The 21496-nt window shown below is 36.6% G+C and overlaps 1 protein-coding gene across 1 annotated transcript in view; it reads right to left on the reverse strand.

Annotated features, from left to right (window-relative positions):
* Positions 1-4092: 4092 nt before the first annotated feature.
* Positions 4093-21496, reverse strand: part of METAP1 (methionyl aminopeptidase 1) — a 56990-nt gene continuing 39586 nt past the window's right edge. Inside the window, exons 5-11 of the mRNA XM_037020182.2 lie at positions 20723-20814; positions 19157-19240; positions 17189-17327; positions 15470-15601; positions 12781-12924; positions 8468-8533; positions 4093-5886 (exon numbers count right to left, since the gene is read on the reverse strand). Coding sequence (XP_036876077.1) covers positions 5723-5886; positions 8468-8533; positions 12781-12924; positions 15470-15601; positions 17189-17327; positions 19157-19240; positions 20723-20814 — 821 coding nt within the window. The 3' untranslated portion in view covers positions 4093-5722. The remainder of the gene's footprint in view (positions 5887-8467; positions 8534-12780; positions 12925-15469; positions 15602-17188; positions 17328-19156; positions 19241-20722; positions 20815-21496) is intronic.

Here is a 21496-nt window from a genome sequence, read left to right on the forward strand (position 1 = left end):
TGGCTAATTTCCACTGAATACTTCATGAATGCTAGTAAATTCTTTTTTTAATTAAAGGAACTAAAATGTTCCAATATTAGAAACTAACTTCAAGGAACTTTTTCACTGACAACTTTTCGTGTACCTTGCACTTTTCAAATCTCACCTACAGTTCCATCTTCAGCATATTGGGCTCTTCTGCTTCCTATTTCACACACCTAGTGATGTTCACTGGAGAAAGTCCATATACAAACATGTCTAATTTGGAACAAGTTCTTTATTACATGTACAGAGAACTAACATGTAAAGTAGAACATGTAGAATGATGGAAGTTTTTTAGGATGGAGGGAAGGAAAAATCTGCACTACATTCAAAATACTATCACAGTGGAGCCAGTTAACGTATACAACTACAGCTCCAGAAATATACATATAATGCTACTTCCTTTTTACCCATTTGAATACAAAATAGCTTGTAGTTTTCAAAATTCTCTGTTGTTTTGAGGAAGGGGGAACATATTTTACATATACAGAATGCTTCAGAATATTTTCTGCTTGGATACCAATCTTCCAATTAGGCTGATGATCAAAGTCCTGAAGTAACTGACAGCTCTTTGGCCCTAGAGACACTTTGTGACCCAGGGAAAAGACCAACTTTGGATTAAGCCAATTTTGTTTCAATTAACATGCAAGATCAGATTCTTTGTCAGAAAATTCCCTAGAAAAAGTTTACTACAAAGACATTTGGAAAACATTTTATTAAGTATATTTAGACAATTATTTAGACAATAAATGCACAGATATACCAAGGGAATTTTGTCTTTAAAGAAACCACTATGAAGTGAACAGGAACATACAAATAGAGTCCATTATACAAATTTCTTCTGGTGGAACTTTTCTTTACGGGAACAAAGTAGATGGAATGGGCTTTTAAGCAGGTTGATTTTTTTTGTTTTGTTTTGTTTTGTAATCTACAATTACATGAAGAACATTATGTTTACTACGTTCCCCCCTTCACCAAGTCCCCCCCCCCGACCCCATTACAGTCACTGTCCATCAGTGTAGTAAGATGCTGTGGAATCACTACTTGTCTTCACTGTGTAAGCAGGTTGATTTTTATCAAAGGGACATTACAACAGAATCCCTTGGGATGAGGTAAATATGATACATGCTTCTTTCAAGAAAGGAGTGCCAATCCACCATAGAATTACCTCCAGTTTAGACACAGACTGAAATACTCTTTGAGACTGCCTAAAATATCAAGATTATGTTAAGCAAGATAGAATAGCAGAAATGTGCTTTGAAGTCTCTGTTGCTCTTTCTCTAATCTGTATCTTTAATACCAAAGTCCTTATATTTGGCTATTTTGTTTCCTCAGAATCACCCACAGCTCATATTTACTCATAAAGTCTTAAAAATTCTAGCCTGAACTTTCTATTAGACTCAAATACTGAAATAAAGCAAATTTCCTTTATAGGCCCATTATATACAGAATAATAAAAGTTGTGTTATCCCACAGATAGGAGGTCTCCAGCGAGAAGTATAGTGGTTTATTCTAGCCATCCAACTAGGTAAAAAATTAGAGAAATCACCTGGTATCCTGAATGTTGGTCTTGTATGTGTCTTGTTCAAGTTCTGTGTTGGCATGTGTTTCTTGTTGGGAGTGGGATGAAGAACCTGGAGTAATGGTAAAAAGGCTTAACACCCATAAGAAAAATTACTAAAATACTTTGAACTATAACAAACCTATTAGTGATAAGTGGAAATTTTTCTGGAAGCCCTTCTTGAGCACTCCATATATTGACTTTTTGACACATTTTAGTAAGATATACCAGTGTTGACATTTTTAATATAACAAAAGAATTGCCATATACAGAGTTGTTTTTGCCCACCCACAGTCCTGAAAATGAAAAGCAGTAGCCAATAGGTAGCCAAGCCACCTTATTCCTTTCTTTTTCTAAGTAACCAAATGCAAACCACTTTTTTCATGCTTAGCACCAAGAGGTTAAGAGAGGCTGCCACCAACAGCTGCTTGCCCCTAAAGAGTTCAAACACAGTGGGGCGAGAGAATTTCCATGCGTGAAGCCTGTGCTGCTAAGCTAAACTTTCCTTAGATGTTCATTTTTACAACGAACATTAATGACTTAGAATGTTAGCATATATATATAACGCAGCCCATATTGTAAAACAATTTACTCCTAAAAAATTAATGTCCAGATGTTTTTCTCTGCTTTACTGGAATATGGGCCACACATCCACATTGCAAGTGGTATAATCTGTTCATCTTTTATCTAGAGAGAGCTTGGTAGATGTCAAACACCAGTAAATACAGATAGAATTTTACACTATCTCAACAGGTTCCAATATTTCTATTTCTCAGCCAACATCTCCTCCCCACTCCTACTGCATGTTTTGCCTCCAAAATCCACTGCATGCTTTCTTAAAAAGTAGCTTACAGTTTATAAAATTTGGAATGAAACAGGATCAAAATTTACTTCAAAGAATTTTTCAACCAGTATTCTCTACCCCTTTACTGAGACCCATGAATAAGCTTCAAGGTACTCCCACAAATGTGGACCAATTAAATTACAAAGAATTTTTAAAAAGAATCAATGAGCTCAATTACTTATAAGAGTGGGTAGAGGGAAGGAAAAAAGTACTTCTCTATAAAAGTGTTAGCTAATGTACGTGGAATACTAGATTCAGAAACTCAATTTGCAGCCACCAATGTAACTAAAGAATGGATTCTGTCAAAGATGATCAGTGACCACTAAAACCACTGACTGAACAGGATATCCAAATGGTCTCTAAATATCTCCTCTCAGATTATACCTTAAGGAAAAGATACTCTTAAAATGGGAAAAACTGACAGGAACTAAGTGATCAAATTTACACTGGCACTAATGTGACAACATTATGAGCTTCCTGATGTAACATGGTAAGATTAATGGGACATGCCATCTGTGGAGTCTTCTGCCAAAATGTTTATCCTGACCCTACTCTGGAGAAACAAGCAAACAAATACAGAATTCTACAAACTAAGCCTGCTTTGTCAAGTGTCAAGTTCATAAAAGATTAAAAAAAGAAGATACATGATAGCGGAATGCCGTGGGTTTGCATCCTGGGTTTAAAAAAAGAATTTTTAAAGAACATTTTAAGGTAAGTGACTCAATTTTGAGGAAGTAATATACATTAGACAATTCTGTATCAGTGTTAACTTCCTTGGGTGTGATAACTGTATTATGATCACACAGGAGATGGACTTAGGTTTTAAGAGAGATATATTGTAATACAGTAATGAAGTATGATGCCACACTTTCAAAAAAAAGTGCTTATAGAGAGAAAGGTAGCAAATACCAATTGCTGAATACAGAAAAGATCGGATTACTTGATTGTACTATATCTTTCAACTTTTCTGTAACTTTGAAAATTTTCAAAAAGAAGTTGTTAGTAAAAAGCAAAAAAAAACTAGCTGTTACATATTCTATGAGGACTTTAGTAAAATGAAGCATCCTACTCTCCATGTGAACCAAACTCAGTTAAAATCCAGAGGCAGTTAAAGGACAAACTAAGGAATTAAGCTATGAGGGCAAAACAAATTCCTAGACCTCCTCTTCCTATTTAGACATGTGCATAGTAAGTGGTAATGTACCTTAATCTACTGTATCAGCAAGACAAAAAATGAAGATAAAAGGCAAAAACATTATTTAAAACAATACAAAAATAAAGTTAATACACTGACTTATTTTGAAAAGTTGGCAGAATCATGAAACTAGATGTTTTCTCATCTAACTTAATAAACACTTGTAATTAGGTATACACAATCAGACTAGAGCCCATACCATTTTAAAATCTCCCAAATTGAGAAAAGCATCACCATCATTTTGTTTTAAATAATAAAAAAACCTATCCCACCAGTATTTTTTCCTTGAGCTTATTTTCTAATGATAGGCACTGAATAAGCACACAATATTAAATCTACTGTCCGCACATAAAATGCTCCCCTACATATTCCACAATCTCTGTCTTAAAAATGTCCAAAAATACGGTTGCATCTCAAATGCTTCTGGTTGACTGCTGAACTGAACACATTACTGGACTTTTTATAAAGCCATTAGAGTTGAAAAAGTATTTTTATTCAAATGGTCATGAGTATATTTTAGATTATGAAATCAGCCACCCATTTCCACCACCTCCCTCTGAAATCCCAAATGCAGCAAAGTTAATGACTACATGGCGGGATAATCATTCAAACTTTTTAATCTCCCTTTACACATTATATTAACATTCATATTGCAAGGCATTCCATTCACAAATATTACAGTTCGATAAAAAACTTCACACACATACCCCCAAAAGTCTATACTAGATTCGGTCACTTTACTAAATCATTAAAATAATAAAAGTAATGAAAACATTATAATTCTTTTAAAGCAATAAAGGTCTGAGGCACTCTGGGATACATGTTCTCACACAAACATAACATGTCAGTGGTATCAAATTATCTTACAAGTAAGTTACCAAATATGCAGTTATCAAGTACTCTCTAATGACAATGACTTAGATCTGGTATGTCTTCACTGGATACACTCCCATTTGGATTAACTACTGAAAGGAACGTTAAGATACTGGGCAGTTGAGGTCATTTCTAATGAGGTTCCCAGCCATGTTTAGGTAAGTCTGTTACTAGCACATGAAGGACAGCTGCATGCCTACTGTAGGGAAACAGTCCAGTCTTCAAGAAGTTGCTTTCTCATCACCAGCCTTACTAAACATTAGAACTTCACAGCCCACCTGACTTACTCTGCTCACTGCTGGACAGATTTCAGAGCTATCTTTCCCCACCAACCTCCATAGTGCAACCTCCACCCTTCTCTGACTACCTCCAAGGGATGACCTTGAAATAAAATAGGGGAAGCAAGGGACTTTTTTCCTCCCATTTTGACCAAACAGAGGTCTGAAAGAGCAATGTATTACAGAATTCTCATGCTCTGCAACAGCCAGCACTACCACTTAGAGCAGGACTATTTTTGCCATAAATTAGATTTTAAGAAGCCTGACGACCTTTTTTTCCAAAGTGAATTTTGCCATATCTACTCACCAACATAAAGTCCAAATTGGAGAGTCTCATTGACCCAGTGCTTCCTTACACACAAGAGTAAATAATTAGCACAGGGGAGGAGGGAGGCCAATTCCCAACTAGGAATTAAATCACTGCAAACTATGGGTCTACTTATGACAGCATATGACCTGTCAAAGCACACACCCCAGATCACATTGTACTCGTTAATTACATATATGGAATTTAAAATGTACACATATATATATCCATACATACATAATAAATCTGGAGCAACATATGTTGCTGAAGTTGCAAGGATTCTCATCGTCAACATTCACCTGGAAAGCAGCTGGCTCTTGATGGCCCAATTGTGGCAGTGATAAAAGCAACTAGAAGCAGGTTTAAGTAAAAGTGCTCAAAGGGCAAATCAGAAGAGAGGAGTATGGGGATTTTGAGGGGGACAGAGGAGCACTGAAAGGAGTTAAGAAATGTCTCCTCTATTCTTCTCAGCTTTTTCAGACCCAAGACAAGTTCTTGAGGACAAACATCAAATGCTGTAGTTCTTCCTTATCTATAGTCAAAACAAAACACGTAATAAAAAATGTCCTCTCCCATTCTGTACTCTCAGTAAAATGAATAGTACAGCCAAAAGGTCCTACTGAGATGTACCATCTCAAAGAAACTACAATTGGGCCATGAAGTGAGGCCGTGAGCTATCAAGCCGCCGGGTTAGGATTTCACAGCCAGTGTCCATGACGAGCAGGGTGTGCTCGAACTGAGCAGACCGCTTTCCATCTCTTGTCACCGCAGTCCAACCATCCGGCCAGGTTTCATCCTGCCATCCACCTTAAATAAACAAACAAAAATCATTTATTTATCAATCACTCAGTTTTCTGAACTCTCTATGTAAGTGTCTTTGCATGTACTCCGATATCCTTGGATACCTCAGAATTAGAAAATTCACCATTAAGATTCTTACCTACAGTTTAATTGTTTTAGCTAAAGCCTTTCCAACGTCCTTTTGGTCTTTAGTCCAATGAAGTAATGACATTTAAATTTCCTGAGGTGTATTAAAACTTCACATTTTTTATGCTTATCAAATATTAAATCAAGATGGTTATTTCTACAAGAAAGGCACTGAGTTTCATTTTGGGAAACATACTGATACACATCACCACAGAACAAGTAAAAAACTGAATTAATGAATATATTGATCTTTCCTGGTATAACTTTGGCATCTGTAAAATATAGCCAATGTATACTGTGAAAGAATGTAACTTTTTAATACTTTTATTAAAGCATTTCAACCATGATATAACTTTTAAATGGCAAGCACACAGATGGTGAGAACAGATATTACTGTGAAATCTTTGTAGACCCTTGTAACCACAAAATGAGGCAAAGAGCAAGTCATAGGATATGGTGAGGAATAAAAACACTATGATGAGGCAGAGGGGTCAGAGCATGGTTGAAAGTAAGGCAAGGAAATGAAGGGACAAGTACAAGCAGCTGGGAGACAGTGGAAGAGACCACTCAAGAGTGGGGAGGGGAGAGGAAGAAGAGGTGAGGGGAGGCAGAAGTGGGGGGAGAAAATGAGAAAGGCGATTCTGGACATTACTAGAAAAATATGTGTTTAAAAGAGACTTTCTTGTCTCCAAATTAGATGTCAAAAAAAATCAATTCATTCTTCATTTTGAGTAATCTCTATCAAAGATTAGGTCTCACTGACTCGGACAATTCCAGCCCTCTGCAACTGAAGTAACCTACTGCTCTGATACCAAATCACAGTCTAAAAAGGAAGTATGAGATAACTTAAAGTTAATCCATGTTTTGTTAAACATCTTAAGAAGAGTAAGTGGTTATTTTTCAATGTAATGAATGACTTTCTCACAAATGAATTTAAGATATAATATTTCTTTGATTTTATTATGATTTGTTAAAACAGGTTCTTTAGTAATGTATAGTCAAAGCTATTTGGCTACTATTCTCAGGAACTTCAAATTCCTCTTTGATTTGAGACTTTACACTCTGGAGCTGGGATGTAAACTAGCTGAGTTACACTGAAGTATATCTGTTATAATTTAATGGTTATCTGAACTGGCTCTATAGAAAGTTATTTGCTTACTCCTGGAAATACCACATTATGTCTCACCAACCAGGTGCCAGTTGATGAAAATAGGTATGTAACTAAACAGTATTTTCCTCTCTAGAATTTAAAAAGTCTGTCATGCCTTTGCTAATATACTTCCTGCCCTTGCAACTGGTTACACATGATCAGAATTTTATTCTTGTTCCATGAGAATGATAAACACAGTATCATACATTTGTACATCCCTTTAAATTACACAAGGTACTTTGTGTTAATGTAAAACATCTCCCTTAGTTCCTAAAGCAGCTTTGGGGTGTTGTCAGGATAAAGAATGTAATTTCCTTTTTACAGAGGCAACAGAAGATCAGATTAAGAAGGCAGCCTCTAAACAACCTCCCATGCTCCCATCCTCCTTGTGCAAGTGGACTGGGTTTACTGACTCCCTTCTAAGAGCAGGAATCTGGAAGAAGTAATGGGATATCACTCCCAAGATTAGGTCATAAAAGACTGGAATGATCCAGAGAGGAGCCCTTTAACACAGGGCTCAGGCACATGAGCCCCCCTAGTGTTGCCTCACTCTGCATCCCCTAGTCCAACAAACAACTGGCAGCAAAGAAAGGTGAAAGCTTCACAATGCAGGCCTGGGTTACCAGTCTGACAGGCTCAGTGAGGAATTCTAATCACAATACCAAGTCTATCATCATGGCCATGTGTCTGTCGAGGGAATAACAACAGTGGACGTAAGGCCGCCAGCCCTGGCTGTGTCTGTGCCGTGCTCTCTCCAAAACGGCTGTACGATGCCAGGTCATACATGCAGACCCTGAAGAGGCCCAACAGCTCATGAGTTTACAGTCCGACAGCCTCTGCCACATAACTAGCTAGGTGACTTTAGGCAAGATACGCAACCTCTTCAAAGGCCAGTCTGCTCTTCTGTATAATGGGGTAGCACCTGCTTCCCAAGTTGTGGAGAGTTAAATCATATAACTATATTTGCCTCAAAGTGAGTGGCTCTACTTTTTTCCTCCTCCAACCGCGTGTCAAGCAAAAGTTTCTACACAGGCTTGATGGAGGCTCCTGATTATCACAGCACACCCTTTGACAGGACTGTCATGAAAAGGGACCAAGACTCAAGTACTTCAGCATCTCCTGACAGCAGAATTACCATGGAGGTACTGGTTTCTTACAACGTCCAGTTCTCCACATCATACTGAATCAGGTTCAAGATGGAACAGGGGGTAGAAGTGAAGCAAAAGGAAATAAAGCGACTACCAATATGGTGATGAGCAACCAAAATAAATAAAAATCCACCAAAGGACATGACAGCACCCTTTCTCTTACCTTCACAAATCATCGGCTCAATTGTAAACACGTGGCCCGCCTTCATCACTCCAACTGCTTTATTTTCTGAAATTAAAGAAAAAAAAATCTCAAAACATAGCAAAACACCAGTGTGTACTATTCAACAGCTCCCTGGGAAGAGTATACACCCTACATCCCATCAGTGATACCTTCTCCCCTCCTCTGAACAGATTCCCCTTTCTCTGAGCAGATCACTCAGCCATAAGTACTGCACCGATAACCACCTAGGAACACTTCATTCTCCTTATGTTTTCTCTGGGAAAAAGAGATGCCCGTGGGCTGGATTTCAGATGTGGTTACCACTTCTTTAAAAGGAAAAGTACCATCATTTAAGTTACAGCAGGATTAGAACAGCCATGAGGGAACCAAGCAAAGTTCCATTACTCATCCATGCACAACAACGCAAGGGAAACAACAGATGCTTCCAATCGCCCACCCCATAGGTGGGTGGGCAGATGGGTGCAGGGGTGGGGACGAGGGCAGGGGCACAGCCCAGATACAACTGCATGATTTTCACAAAGTTTGTAAGTTGTTCTCTTTTTCTTGTATTCAAAGGGGTACAAAACTCTGCACACTATCTTTTCTTTAATGCTAATGAGACCATTCCTTTTTATTTGAAAATAGAAATTCCATTTTTCCCTCCAAAAACTTGTCGTTTTTTTGTCAGAATCCACTAATATGACAGTATTTTTCAGGGTCATCTTGTACAACTGTGAATTAAAGTATCCACACAAAAAAGGCCAAAATCTTGAACTAAGGATAGACCTTTGTAGAAATCTCAGACAGAAATGGAGAACCAGTTTGTTTCAAATTAAAAAACAGGAGCCATCCAGAAACAAATGACTGCATTTGCTCTGACTGACCACTAGATGGCAGAAGCACTGGCTTTAGGGCTTCTAGGTAAAACTATTGGTCCTCAGGATAGCCACTCTGGTAACGAATGACATTTTTAAGTGTCCACCTAGACTGAATCTACTAAACGCCACTCTTTCTAAGTATGATCTGTTCTCCCCCACATTTCTATTGCTGCACATCTTTCCTTGTAAATTAGCTATCATGCTGCTTTCCACTATCCTAGGTATTGTCAAAATCCACTCTCTGCATATTCCATATCTGGAGTTCTTGTTATAAAATCTGAGGGGCAGATTTCGACCCTTCATTTCTAATCTCATAAACTTTCTCACCAAATAACATGCAATTCAGTACGCATACACACTTGGTCATACTCCCTGGGGGTATCACAAAGAAGTGAAGAGTGTCAGATGGTGTCACGGAAAGAAAACGGGACAAAGGAATCTAGAGCTGTGCTGTCCCAATGAGCAGCACTGGCTCATGTAGCTACTGAGCACTTGAGAGGTGGCTGATCAGAGTAAGATGGGATGTAAGTGTAGAAGAAAAATGACAATATTCCAAAGACAAAAAAAGCATGTAATATTTCTCAACCTTTACATTGATTAAATATTGACATGCTAATATTTTGAATGTAATGAATTAAATAAAACATACCATTAGAAGTAATTTCACTGATTTGTTTTCACTTTTTGAATATGACCACTAGAAACTTTTTAAGTACATTAATATATTTTCTACTGGGCAGTGCTGATTCAGTTTATTGAAGTCCCACTCCTATTTCTGCCACTGAGTCATTATTCTGTAAGTTACAACTCCCACTCATTTCAACTCATGCTTTTAGTTTCTCAACATATCTCACTCAACAAATATATATTATCTGAGTGACTATACTAGTACAGACACTATGCTAAGTACTTTCATTAAAAAATTGTACTTGCTCTATGTCTACCCCACAGAACTACTATAATATACATTCTAAATGTAGGTTATTATCATCATTACTTTCCAACCCTAAGGACTTAAATAAAGCAGCAAATACTCTCCTTTAACCAGGACTTCCTTATACAGAGGGTGGAGGAAAGTTACAGGACCACTTCCTGGTTCCACCCTCAGATGATTAGGAACATGGAGTTATAAGCCAAAGCAGAGATCGTTCACATTTTTAAAAGGCTCTCCTGTACAAAGGGTCTCAGTGGTTTTCTTTAATACTTGCCTTTAATACTTGTCCAAACTAGTGATCCCACCATATTTTGATTTATATAAACCTGCTTTATGCTTGACTTTTCATAAACACATCAAATGTATGAAGTATACCCAGACCTTGCTTTTTTCTTTCAGAATTATTTTTTATTTCTAATTAAATGGTTTAATATGAAACTCAAACAGCATCTCTATCAGTGGCACCATATGTTGCTGATACTGTCATCACTGACTCACATCCCATTCTTCCATAAATTCGGTTCAGTCTCTCTTACAATTTAATCCATACCTAAATCTCTGCAAGTAAGGGGACTGTATTCCTTCCCTCCCCTGCATTCTTTACACACACACACACACACACACACACACAAACACACACACTGAACCACTATATTCCTTCCCTCCCCTGCACATTCTTTACACACACACACACACACACACACACTGAACCACTATAAACAGCACAGTTCCTTCCACTCTGTTGAAGTCATATAAGGTGACTACAAGGTTTACCAGGTAGGAGTTGGAAGTCAGCTACTTATTTTCTGTTGCTGGCTGTTTTTCAAGCACAATTCACGGCTTAAATAAAATGAACCATGTGGTTTTCTAATAAATGCTTCTTGAAATACATCAAATGATGTGATCTAAATAGCTTGTCCTGCTTCTCCTGTTAAGAGGTTTCTCACTCATTTCCCTTTCTATTCACAACTACCTATGTGTTGGGTTTTAACACCTCACACCTAGACCACAGTGACAACTGTACATCAGGCTGACTAGCTCACACCTGCCATACATCCCAGACACCACTCCCCAATTTGTCTTCCCAAGAAAGCAGCTTCACCTGGCCATTCTTCCACCCAAAAATGTGTCTGCAAATCAGTCTGGCACTGACATTGGTAGTTCTTAACATAACCCAACTTACCTTTTCTTTGGTTCAGTCTCAACTTGATGCACCTATTCATGCTTCCCCTCCCCCTGGAATGCTCTTCCTCATCTTCTTCACCAAACCAAAATCTCAACCATACTTTATTTCTCCCACAGAACCTAGCACAAGACTGCTTTGGTCCTTACTAGGCAACATGAAGCACAGGAAAGAAGACTGATTGTAGAAGGCCAGCCAGAACCCAGGTACCAGTCTTAGCCCTGGCACTTACATACTAGGTTTGTATAAACTTGAGTAAATAAATTAGCTAAGCACAGAATCTGCTTTATAAAATAAGATTTAAAGAATTATTCAGAGTTATGATGATCAAATGAGATAATGGATATCATCACCATCATTCTAAAAGTTAATGTTAAGTATTTTCCACATATTATCTCACTTAATCCTAGTAACAGTTCTAGGGTAGGTACCATCCTTACTATTGTACAGATGAGAAAATTTATGCACAAGCACAAGGAGATATATGAGAGTGTCTATACTGCGGTGGCTCATATATGTTAAAATTCCTGCTTAGGAATGCCTGTCACTTACTGTGAACAGCTTTCATTTCTAGCACTAAGTAACAGACTTATTCCTGCATGTCTTTTCTCTCCAGGAGAAAAGGTTTCCGGAAGTCATCAACTGTCCTACACTTCCATGTCATTCCATCGATGATACTCAACTTGAGGGAAGGCTGCCTCCTCTCCTCTATACTAACACATAGAGTATCTGGTACCCATTAAGAACTCAAGTCAAACAAGCTGAACTAATTTCACTTAAGTAATCAGAATAATGGTGGCAAGACATGTGACAGAGACTGCTGGCTGTTCCCCCAAATTAATTTTCTTCCAGAGTACTCAGCTAGATTATATTTCCCAACCTCCCCTGAAGTTAGTGTAGTCAGTGACTGAATTCCTGCCAGTGAAAAGTAAATATAAGTGATATATGCCATTTCCAGGCTGGCTCATTAAAACCTCCCATGCATACCCACCTCTATGCTTCTCCCCCTCCTCCTCAGCATTTATAGATTAGAAGGGCAATTCCCAAAGTGACCTGAAAGCTATAGATAGAAAAAGGCCTAAGCCTGGGTCACAGAATACCTGCCCCAGCCCCCAAAAGTGACCAAACACACATGCTTTGAACTGTTACGTGCACAGAATATGACTGTGTATTTAGTGTTTGAGCACACATTTTGGTCTATTTATAGCAGCTAATAGCTTACTCTAATAAATACAAACTACTAGGTCCTGTTAAGTGTTTGAATGAATATTTGTCGAATAAATGGTCAGCTAATACTAAACCTTTGGACAGTACTTACTGGCATAGTGGGGTACATTGGGGGCTGTATGAAAAAGCTTATGGATTCCATGCCCACAATAGCTTCGAACAACTGAAAACCCATTTGCTTGGGCATGCTTCTGAATAATGTTTCCCAATTCTCTGTATCGAACACCAGGCTTCACTAAAAGGAAAAGAAAATATTCATGACAAAGAGTTAATAATAACTAACATTTACTAAGCAATTTCTATCTATGTGCCAGGAACCTTTCTGAATGCTTTATATGCCTACATGCCAACTTTCAGATAAGAAAACCGAGGTGAAGAAAGGTCAGACCACCAGTATATGACAAAATGGAGCCAAGCCAGGAGCACCTGTACTTCCTCCTTTGATACGGGAAAAGAAGACACGTGCACAGTACCTAAGGGGATGAGTTGGGAGAGGTACCTTTTGCTTTCTGAATAAACAAGAAAGTGGAAAAAACACTTCTCTTTCTCTCTTTCCCTAAGGACAAGTGTGCTATTCTACTGAAGTGAGCAGAAGTAAAAGAGGAAAGAGCACCAGGGAAAAAAGGAATGTCCAAGAAATAATGGAAGGTCCTCTGACTCCTTACAGTTTCCTACTCCGCCTCATTTCCAACATGAGATTCAGGTACGATGTATCTTCTCCAACCAATCAAGTTTCTGGGGAAATGGCTCAAGGAATCATTTTAATTAACAATTACTTACTCTTATTACCCTTATGTTGCAGCTTGACTTTTTGGGGGGTGGAAGGTTAATGATTTTGAGGAACCATGCTGACTTTCCTAATCATTTTCTTGCATTCCTATCAAAGCCTTCCTGTCACCCACAGTCAATGGGGAGAAAAGCAAAAGTTTAGCCCGTGTTGCACAGTGTACAACAAAGAAAATCCCTGTTTCACAGTAATGACAGAGGGTAAGAGAGGAGATTCCTCCCTAATTCTCAAATGCGAGGCCATTCTGGTCACAAGGTGTACTTCACAACATCTGGAGATATTTTCGGTTTCACAACTAGAAGTGGTGATGCAACCAACATCCAGCAAGGAGAGACCAGGAATGCTGCTCAGCGTCCTACAACACACAGACCATGCCCCTACAGCCAAGAACTCTCACACTCAAAGTGCCAGTAATGTGTAGGCTGAGAAGCCCTATTCTAGAAGATAATCTCAACAACTGGTCCAGCTCTCCAGTGGTCTGCACCACGGTGGACAGCCAAACTAGGAAAATAAAGGGCAGGGATGATGCATTCAAAGGGTGTAACAGCACTTGCCAGAGATTAAGCAGCTTTTGTTCTTTTCTGGCTACTGCTATGAAAACTGGTTTCTGGTAGTTTCTTGGCAAGTCTTATTCCTATGTCTATGTAAAACAACATTCCAGCTGTCTGGTAACCTCAATCAACTCAGAGAGAAGCAAAAAGGATATAAACATTGAAAACATTATCTGGCAGAAACCTTAAGATTTAAAACAAAAGTTTCCATAAATGAGAAGCTAAACACTCAAGTTCTCATCTCACAATACCAGGAATATTAAAGTTTTAAAATAATCAAGAGGGAATAATAAATAAACAGAAATCTTACATACTGATAAATGAAAATATCACATGCTTTCATTTTTTACTCCTTATTAAATTAGTAAAAATTTCATCATCTTTTACACATCTTAGGTGGACTAAAAACAGTACAAATAATATAGTGCATCTATATTATTAGAGATAATTATGTTTAGCTAAGGACCATGTCCTGTCCAATACTTTGTTGATGTATCAGGTTTATTTTGGGGGCTGGGGTTGAGGAGGATGGAGCAGGACAGATAATACACTGAACAATAAAGTTGAAATGCTGTGGATTTCAAATGAAATGTTATTTGTCCTCAAACTGTCCTTTTAGTAATAGTCTGTTAACATTCACCACAAGCCTTTCCTTCTCTCTCCTCACAAGATATACCATAAACAAACAAACAAACAAACGCTTGGAGGAATTGTTTTTATGGACAAAGACAGACAACCTGAGAAAACTCCTACACACTTACCAAAAGATATTACTCACTACAATAGTTAGACATCTGGAAAACACCAAATTCATGAAGGGGTTAGTTCTAGAAATTTTTATACTACAGAATAAATATTCAGCCTTAAAGGAATGGATAGACATTTGAATGTGGGTACATATGGTAATCTGGAAAGATCTTAAAGATATTAGTTGGAAAAGTACCAAATTACAGAATACGACAAATATCATGATTCCATTTAACCTAACTAAACACATACACATAGGTGTGTGTGTTAATAAATGCACAGGGAAGAAAAAATCTTAAACGTTAAAAGTGGGTATCTCTGGAGAAAAGAGAGATACCAAAAGGAAAGAAGACAGACAAGTGTAAAGGAGGATCATTCGTTTTTCTCTCATAATCTAGTGAACAAGTTTTTATAATGAGAACATTATAATTACAAAATAATAAAGTAGGGAAAAAAGTACACTCAAGGACTATTTCTACATTCCTCCTCATTTATCAGACAAAGCCAAGAAGATTAAACCACAGAAGAGACAAAGGATGACACACAATAATCCAGTCCATCCTCCTCAGGAGATTCCCAGATCATCCTTAAACCCGTGACTGCTAAAAACCAGAATGCACCCAGGCAGGGAGGAGGACACACAGTGCAGTGGCCAGTCACTCACCACCCGGCTACACAGCAGTCCCAACACCAACCTGCATCGATGGCATGCATCAGGCACTCATACGTGGTCTGAACCAGTTTCCGTGCTCCCTCATCCACATCTCCAACAAAAAATGTCTCATTCAGGTCCCCGTGGTAACCACTGCGATAAAGAGTGATGTCCACTGCAAAAGAATGTGAAAATACAGAGTAATATTTGTTTTTATTTCAAATTTGAGGTCAAGTTTCTTCTCCAATAGGAAAGCTTCATGTAGCTTAATGAGAAAGAAAACTTCTGCATTCTTAACGTAGACACCAATAGACATATAGTTATTAGCCAACAGGCACTCCTTGTGTCTTTTAACACAACTAAACTCATTGGAGAACAGGGACATGACCATACAACTTTATACGCTTATAATAGTAATTAGATAATTTATGGCAGAAGAAAATGTATCCAAGATAAAAAAATGCAAGACTAATAACCTGAGTTAGTAACAGTTAATAGAGGGTTTCACTACATTTCAACATTACTCAGAAAATACTTTTACTTATCTTTAATAAGTTTTTTTCCTCCTCCTACCAAATCAGTAAACAGAAAAATATTTGCTATTCTTCACCACCATCAGAGCTGGTGTGCTCTCCAGAGCCTCTAACACGGGCTCACACTTCCTCATTTCATATGTAGCTCCTTGAAGATACATGGTTACTTATATATTCCTAAGTCATTATTTATATGACTACTTATATAGGATTAATATTCACCTAAATTAAAAATACATGTAGGGTACAGAAGCAACCCATGTCCATCAGTAGATGAATGGATAAAGAAGAGGTGGTACATATACACAATGGAATATTACTCAGCCATAAGAAGAAAACAAATCCTACCATTTGCAACAACATGGATGGAGCTAGAGGGTATTATGCTCAGCAAAATAAGCCAGGTGGAGAAAGACAAGAATGAAATTATTTCACTCATTTGTGGAGTATAACAACAAAGCAAAACTGAAGGGACCAAACAGCAGCAGACTCACAGACTCTAACAAGGGACTAGCAGTTACCAAAGGGAAGTGGTGGGGGAGGGAGGACATTAAGGGGTATTATGATTACCACACATAATGTTGGGGGGCGGGGGCACGGGAAAGGCAGTATAGCACAGAGAAGACAAGTAGTGACTCTATAGCATCTTACTACGCTGACGGACAGTGACTGCAATAGGGTGTGGGGGTAACTTGATAATACTGGGTGCATGTTGAAACCACAATGTTGCCGGTGTGAAACCTTCATAAGATTGTATATTAATGATTCCTCAATTTAAAAAAAAACTACCACCTAGGGGAGCCTTCTTCATCAATACAGAGGGAAATGTCATGGTAGCTTCTTGCCCTACACATGCAGCTTCCCAAGAAAGCTTAACATAGTGGTCCTTAAGGCCACTTTCTGAACTTACATGGAGGGAGGCACTTCTGCAGGACTTACAGTTTTTTTCTTAAGGTCTTTATATATTACTAAAGATTTCTCTTTATCTGTAAGAGAAGTCTGCCCTCATCTCTTCAAAACGATTAGTGGACTAAAGAAGAAAAAATCTCACTTGAATCAACCTTACTTCCACATTTCAATGACATATTTCACCTATTTACTATAATCAAATTAAAGAAATACATGCTGTACCAAATACACCATAGATCTCTTAAGCAGGAAGTATCTTAGAGCCATAAAAATGGCTTCTTTGCTTGTGGTGGCAAAAGTCACACTTACATATTTCTTACCGTTAACAATATCACCTTCTTGCAAAGGCCGTCTGTCTGGAATTCCATGGCAGATCACTTCATTCACTGAAGTACAACAAGACTTTGGGAAATTATAGTAATTCAGGGGAGAAGGATAGCAATTTCTTGCAATGCATGCCTACATAAATTAAAATACAGAGAAAATAATTTGGAATGTGCAAAAGAAAAAACTAATCTATATGCAATTAAGCAGATTTTAAAATTCAAAGAAAGTGAAAAAATGTATCATACAGATCTCATAATGAAAAGCTTAATTTTATTTTAGCAATTGTTGTAGATATTATCTTGTGTCACAGAATGTAGACAAATCAGTTTACTAGTAATTTCAAAGAAAAAACAAATACACATTATTACCAATATTTACAAATATACACAAATGCTACTATATGAAGATATACTAGTTTGGAATTAACTATTCCTTATGAAAAACATATTATTTAAAGTTAATATTTAAAGTAAATAGTAACATACTTCAAATGTAATTGTAATTTCTTACATAGAAACAAGCCTATATCCATATGACCAAAAAGTGAATACTAGTATCATTTAGAGATTATAAAGTATTTCCAGGCATTTTAATCACTATATTCATATGGAACAACAAGGAAACCTCTAAAAAAGAAAATGATCTGGTTTTCCATAATAAGTCTTATTTTACTTGAATGTCTTTACACAATGAGTCATAACATACTTAATTTTTTTCCTCACATAATCCTCAAAGTAACAATTTTTAAATATTTGCATATAATACAACTTGTGGAATATACCATTTACTGTGATTCCATTATTGGAAATTTAAAGTTTCCTCAATTACAAAAAATTCTACAACCAATAGTTACTTGTGAGTTTCCCCTCATTTAATGATATCCTCTATATTTGTCATAGCAGTATAAATAGCAGGCAAGACATACAAGAGCAGACTGTCTTAACTGAAAATGCCAACTCCATCATTTACAAGTTGTGTAAACTTGGACAAATTAACTAACTAATCCCTTTGCTTCAGTTTTCATATCTACAAAATGGAAATGACAGGAGCATCTACCTCATGAAGTTGGGGAGATTAAATGAATCAGTGAAAGCAGCATGTAAAAGAGCACCTGGCCCATAGGAAGCATTTAGAATGCTATTACTGCATATTCTATGTGCTATGTAACATGTAGAACAATACCCCAAAATCAGGATTTACAAATTCTAAATAAAAAAATTTTATAGCTCAAGACACTGTCAAATTTCCTCTCAAAAGGGTTGTCTCAACTTACACTGTCACCATCATGTAAAAGAGCATCAGTTTCATTACCTCCACATAGGCACTGGGTATAAACATCTTAAAAATACTAATTTAGTGAGTCTTTCTGATCTACATTGTTTACCTGAGCAATTTTAATTAGTTTTCCACGTGATTTATTAGTTGTTACCCTTCTTTTGTGAAAAATCTATGCATGTAATGTGTGTACTATATATCTGCTTAGGTTTTTAAGGTGTCCCCTTGGATAGGCAATTTTTATTAAAAAGGTATCCCTATACCATGTTTACTATAAATATTTATCTGGTCTTTTACTGCCTTATTGTGAATATGAAATTGAATATTTTTTCTATTAATCCAGTTCCAGAAGTTGTATTCTTTTTTACTTCAGAATATTTGATGTAGTGGCATGATATATTTGAAGCACTAATAAAATTAATCATTTTTATTAACTGAAAATGTTATGAAGTGTAAAGTCCCAGATACAAAATATTTCAAACTCACCTCAGACCTAAATATTACTGATACTCAAAGATGGGAATAACTGTTGAGTATTTTCTATACTTGAAACAAAAGTAAAAATTTACTTTTAAATTAGCCTAACCATGCACATTACTTTAGATCTTCAGAACTTACTTCTTAGAAGTCTAAAATATCTAATAACGTGAAAAAAATTTTCAAAAACATAAAAGTAAAGTTCTTACTAAATGTACAGCATGATCTATTTCTTCAGTAGTTACACCTGGTTTAATCATCCCAGCAGCAACGTCCAATACTTCTCTAGCAAGCTGGAAAAGAGAAACCCTTCATATATTCAAGAAGAAATGAAAGAGAAATAGAAACCTGCATCCTTTGTATTATCTTAGATTTTGTAGGAGATTCATAAGATGAATCTCACCTTGAATATTATAATCCTGAATTTTCATTTTCAAACTATTTGTATTTCTAACATCCATCAATAAATTGTGTGTGTGTGTGTGTGTGTGTGTGTGTGTGTGTGTGTGTGTGTGTGTGTGTGTGTGAGAGAGAGAGAGAGACAGAGAAAGAGAGAGAGAGGGAGAAAGAGAGAGAATATATACAAGAAATTGGGCTAACTAGCAAATAGCTTTGCAAATAAGTAAACTTGACTGATTTCTATGTGAAAATGCATATCTGGAGTAATCAAAACAATAATCAACTGACGGAGGTTTGAGTCTTCCCACATTTCTATAATCAGAAGGGAGATAAAAGAAATAGACGAATGATTTTCCTCCAAGAATCACAGCAAATAAGTGATAGAAATATAAATTTCTCCAGATTATCAAAAGAAAATTACTACCGAATCACTTTTAAGCACTGAATAAAAACTTTAAGCATCACATCTAAATGAACAATACCAATGTACCAATTATTTTTCCTTAGAAAAATATAAACATGTAATTTCACCTAGTAAGTCCCAGCCACTACCACACTTGGTAGGTAGAGTGGTCTCCCCTTAGCCACAGGGGAGACGTCCCAGATTCCCCCAGGGGATGCCTAAAACCACAGATAGTAAAGAACCCTATATATAATGTTTTTCCTTTACATACATACTTAATGATAGAGTTTAATATATAAAGTAGGCACAGTAAGAGATTAACAATACTAAAACAGAACAATTATAACCATATACTGCAATAAAAGTTATATGAATGTGGTCTCTTAAAGTATCTTATTGGATTCTACTCACTCTTCTTTTTTTTGATGATATGAGATAAGATGCCTACGAGATGAGATAGTGTGAGGTGAGTGATATATGCACTGTGACATAGAGTTAGGCTATTATTAACCTTTTGATGATACATCAGAAGTTTTACCTGCGAAGACCACAGCAACTGAAACCATGGGCAACTGAAACCATGGATAAGGGGGAACCAATGTCTAGTATTTCACAAAAGGAGCTTTATACTTTAAACAAAGCCTTAAACTTTGCCCTACGTTATGATGACTCTTAAAAAAAAATGACAAAATATAAAACCAGGTTCTTTAAAAAAAAAATTGAAACATAGATTACTTATAATATTAATTTTCCAGTAGGCTATTTAAACAGAAAACAGCTATTGCATAAAATTATGCACAAACAATAGTGTACTGAAAAGCTAATCTTAGTCTTAACAATATCTTACAATGTAATACTTTGTCTTACGTAGTCTTACAATATAACACCTGCTCCGTAAATTAGCAAATCATCCATTTCACACCTAGTAACTGCTTTAACATGTCTGACCCCATGGGGAAAAAATAACTCTTACCCTACATACATGTCGCATCCCTTCTATATCTTCAGCTGAAAGTAATTTAATTTGAGAAGTACCTTTAAGAGCCTGTTCAGATTCAGACATTCCTGGAAAGGAAAATCAGTGAGTAAAACCAAAGTGAACAAAAGATGTGTATTATTAGCATAATTCTCTCCCTGATGACATAATAAAAGTCAAGCTTCAGTATTTTACACAATGGTATTTTATAATTTGGGACATTCCAGGTCAGACTTTATGAAAAAATATTTTCAACATGAGAAGAAACTTGCAAAAAAAATTCTTAAAAACAACTTCCAGATCTATTAGAAAGGAGTCAATATGGAGTACTTATGACAGGCAGTGTGCTGTTAAGGTGAGTAAATGGTTTACATTTGAATAGTACCATACAATTTACAAACTGCTTTCATGATCATCACTTATGAAGCAACTATATATTCACAATTGATAAATCAATTACACATACATTTTTTTAAACAGCAACCTCAACCAGTGTTTCTCAAACTGCACTTTGTGACCCTTTAGTGGGCTATGACTAACACTTTTTTAAATTAAATAAATGGAACAGACAATATTAAACTATATAATTCAGGGTATAGGGTTAAGTGGACTTGTGAAATGTTTGACTGCTAATTTATACACACAGACACACAATAAGAGCTTTAACTTTATATAAAGCCTTAAACTTTGTCCTATGTTATGATAATACTTAAAAATAAAATGACAAATATAAAAACCTTGTTCTTTAAAAAAAAAAACAAGGGGTAAATG

The sequence above is a fragment of the Manis javanica genome, chromosome 5, assembly GCF_040802235.1.
Source record: "Manis javanica isolate MJ-LG chromosome 5, MJ_LKY, whole genome shotgun sequence".
NCBI lineage: Eukaryota > Metazoa > Chordata > Mammalia > Pholidota > Manidae > Manis > Manis javanica.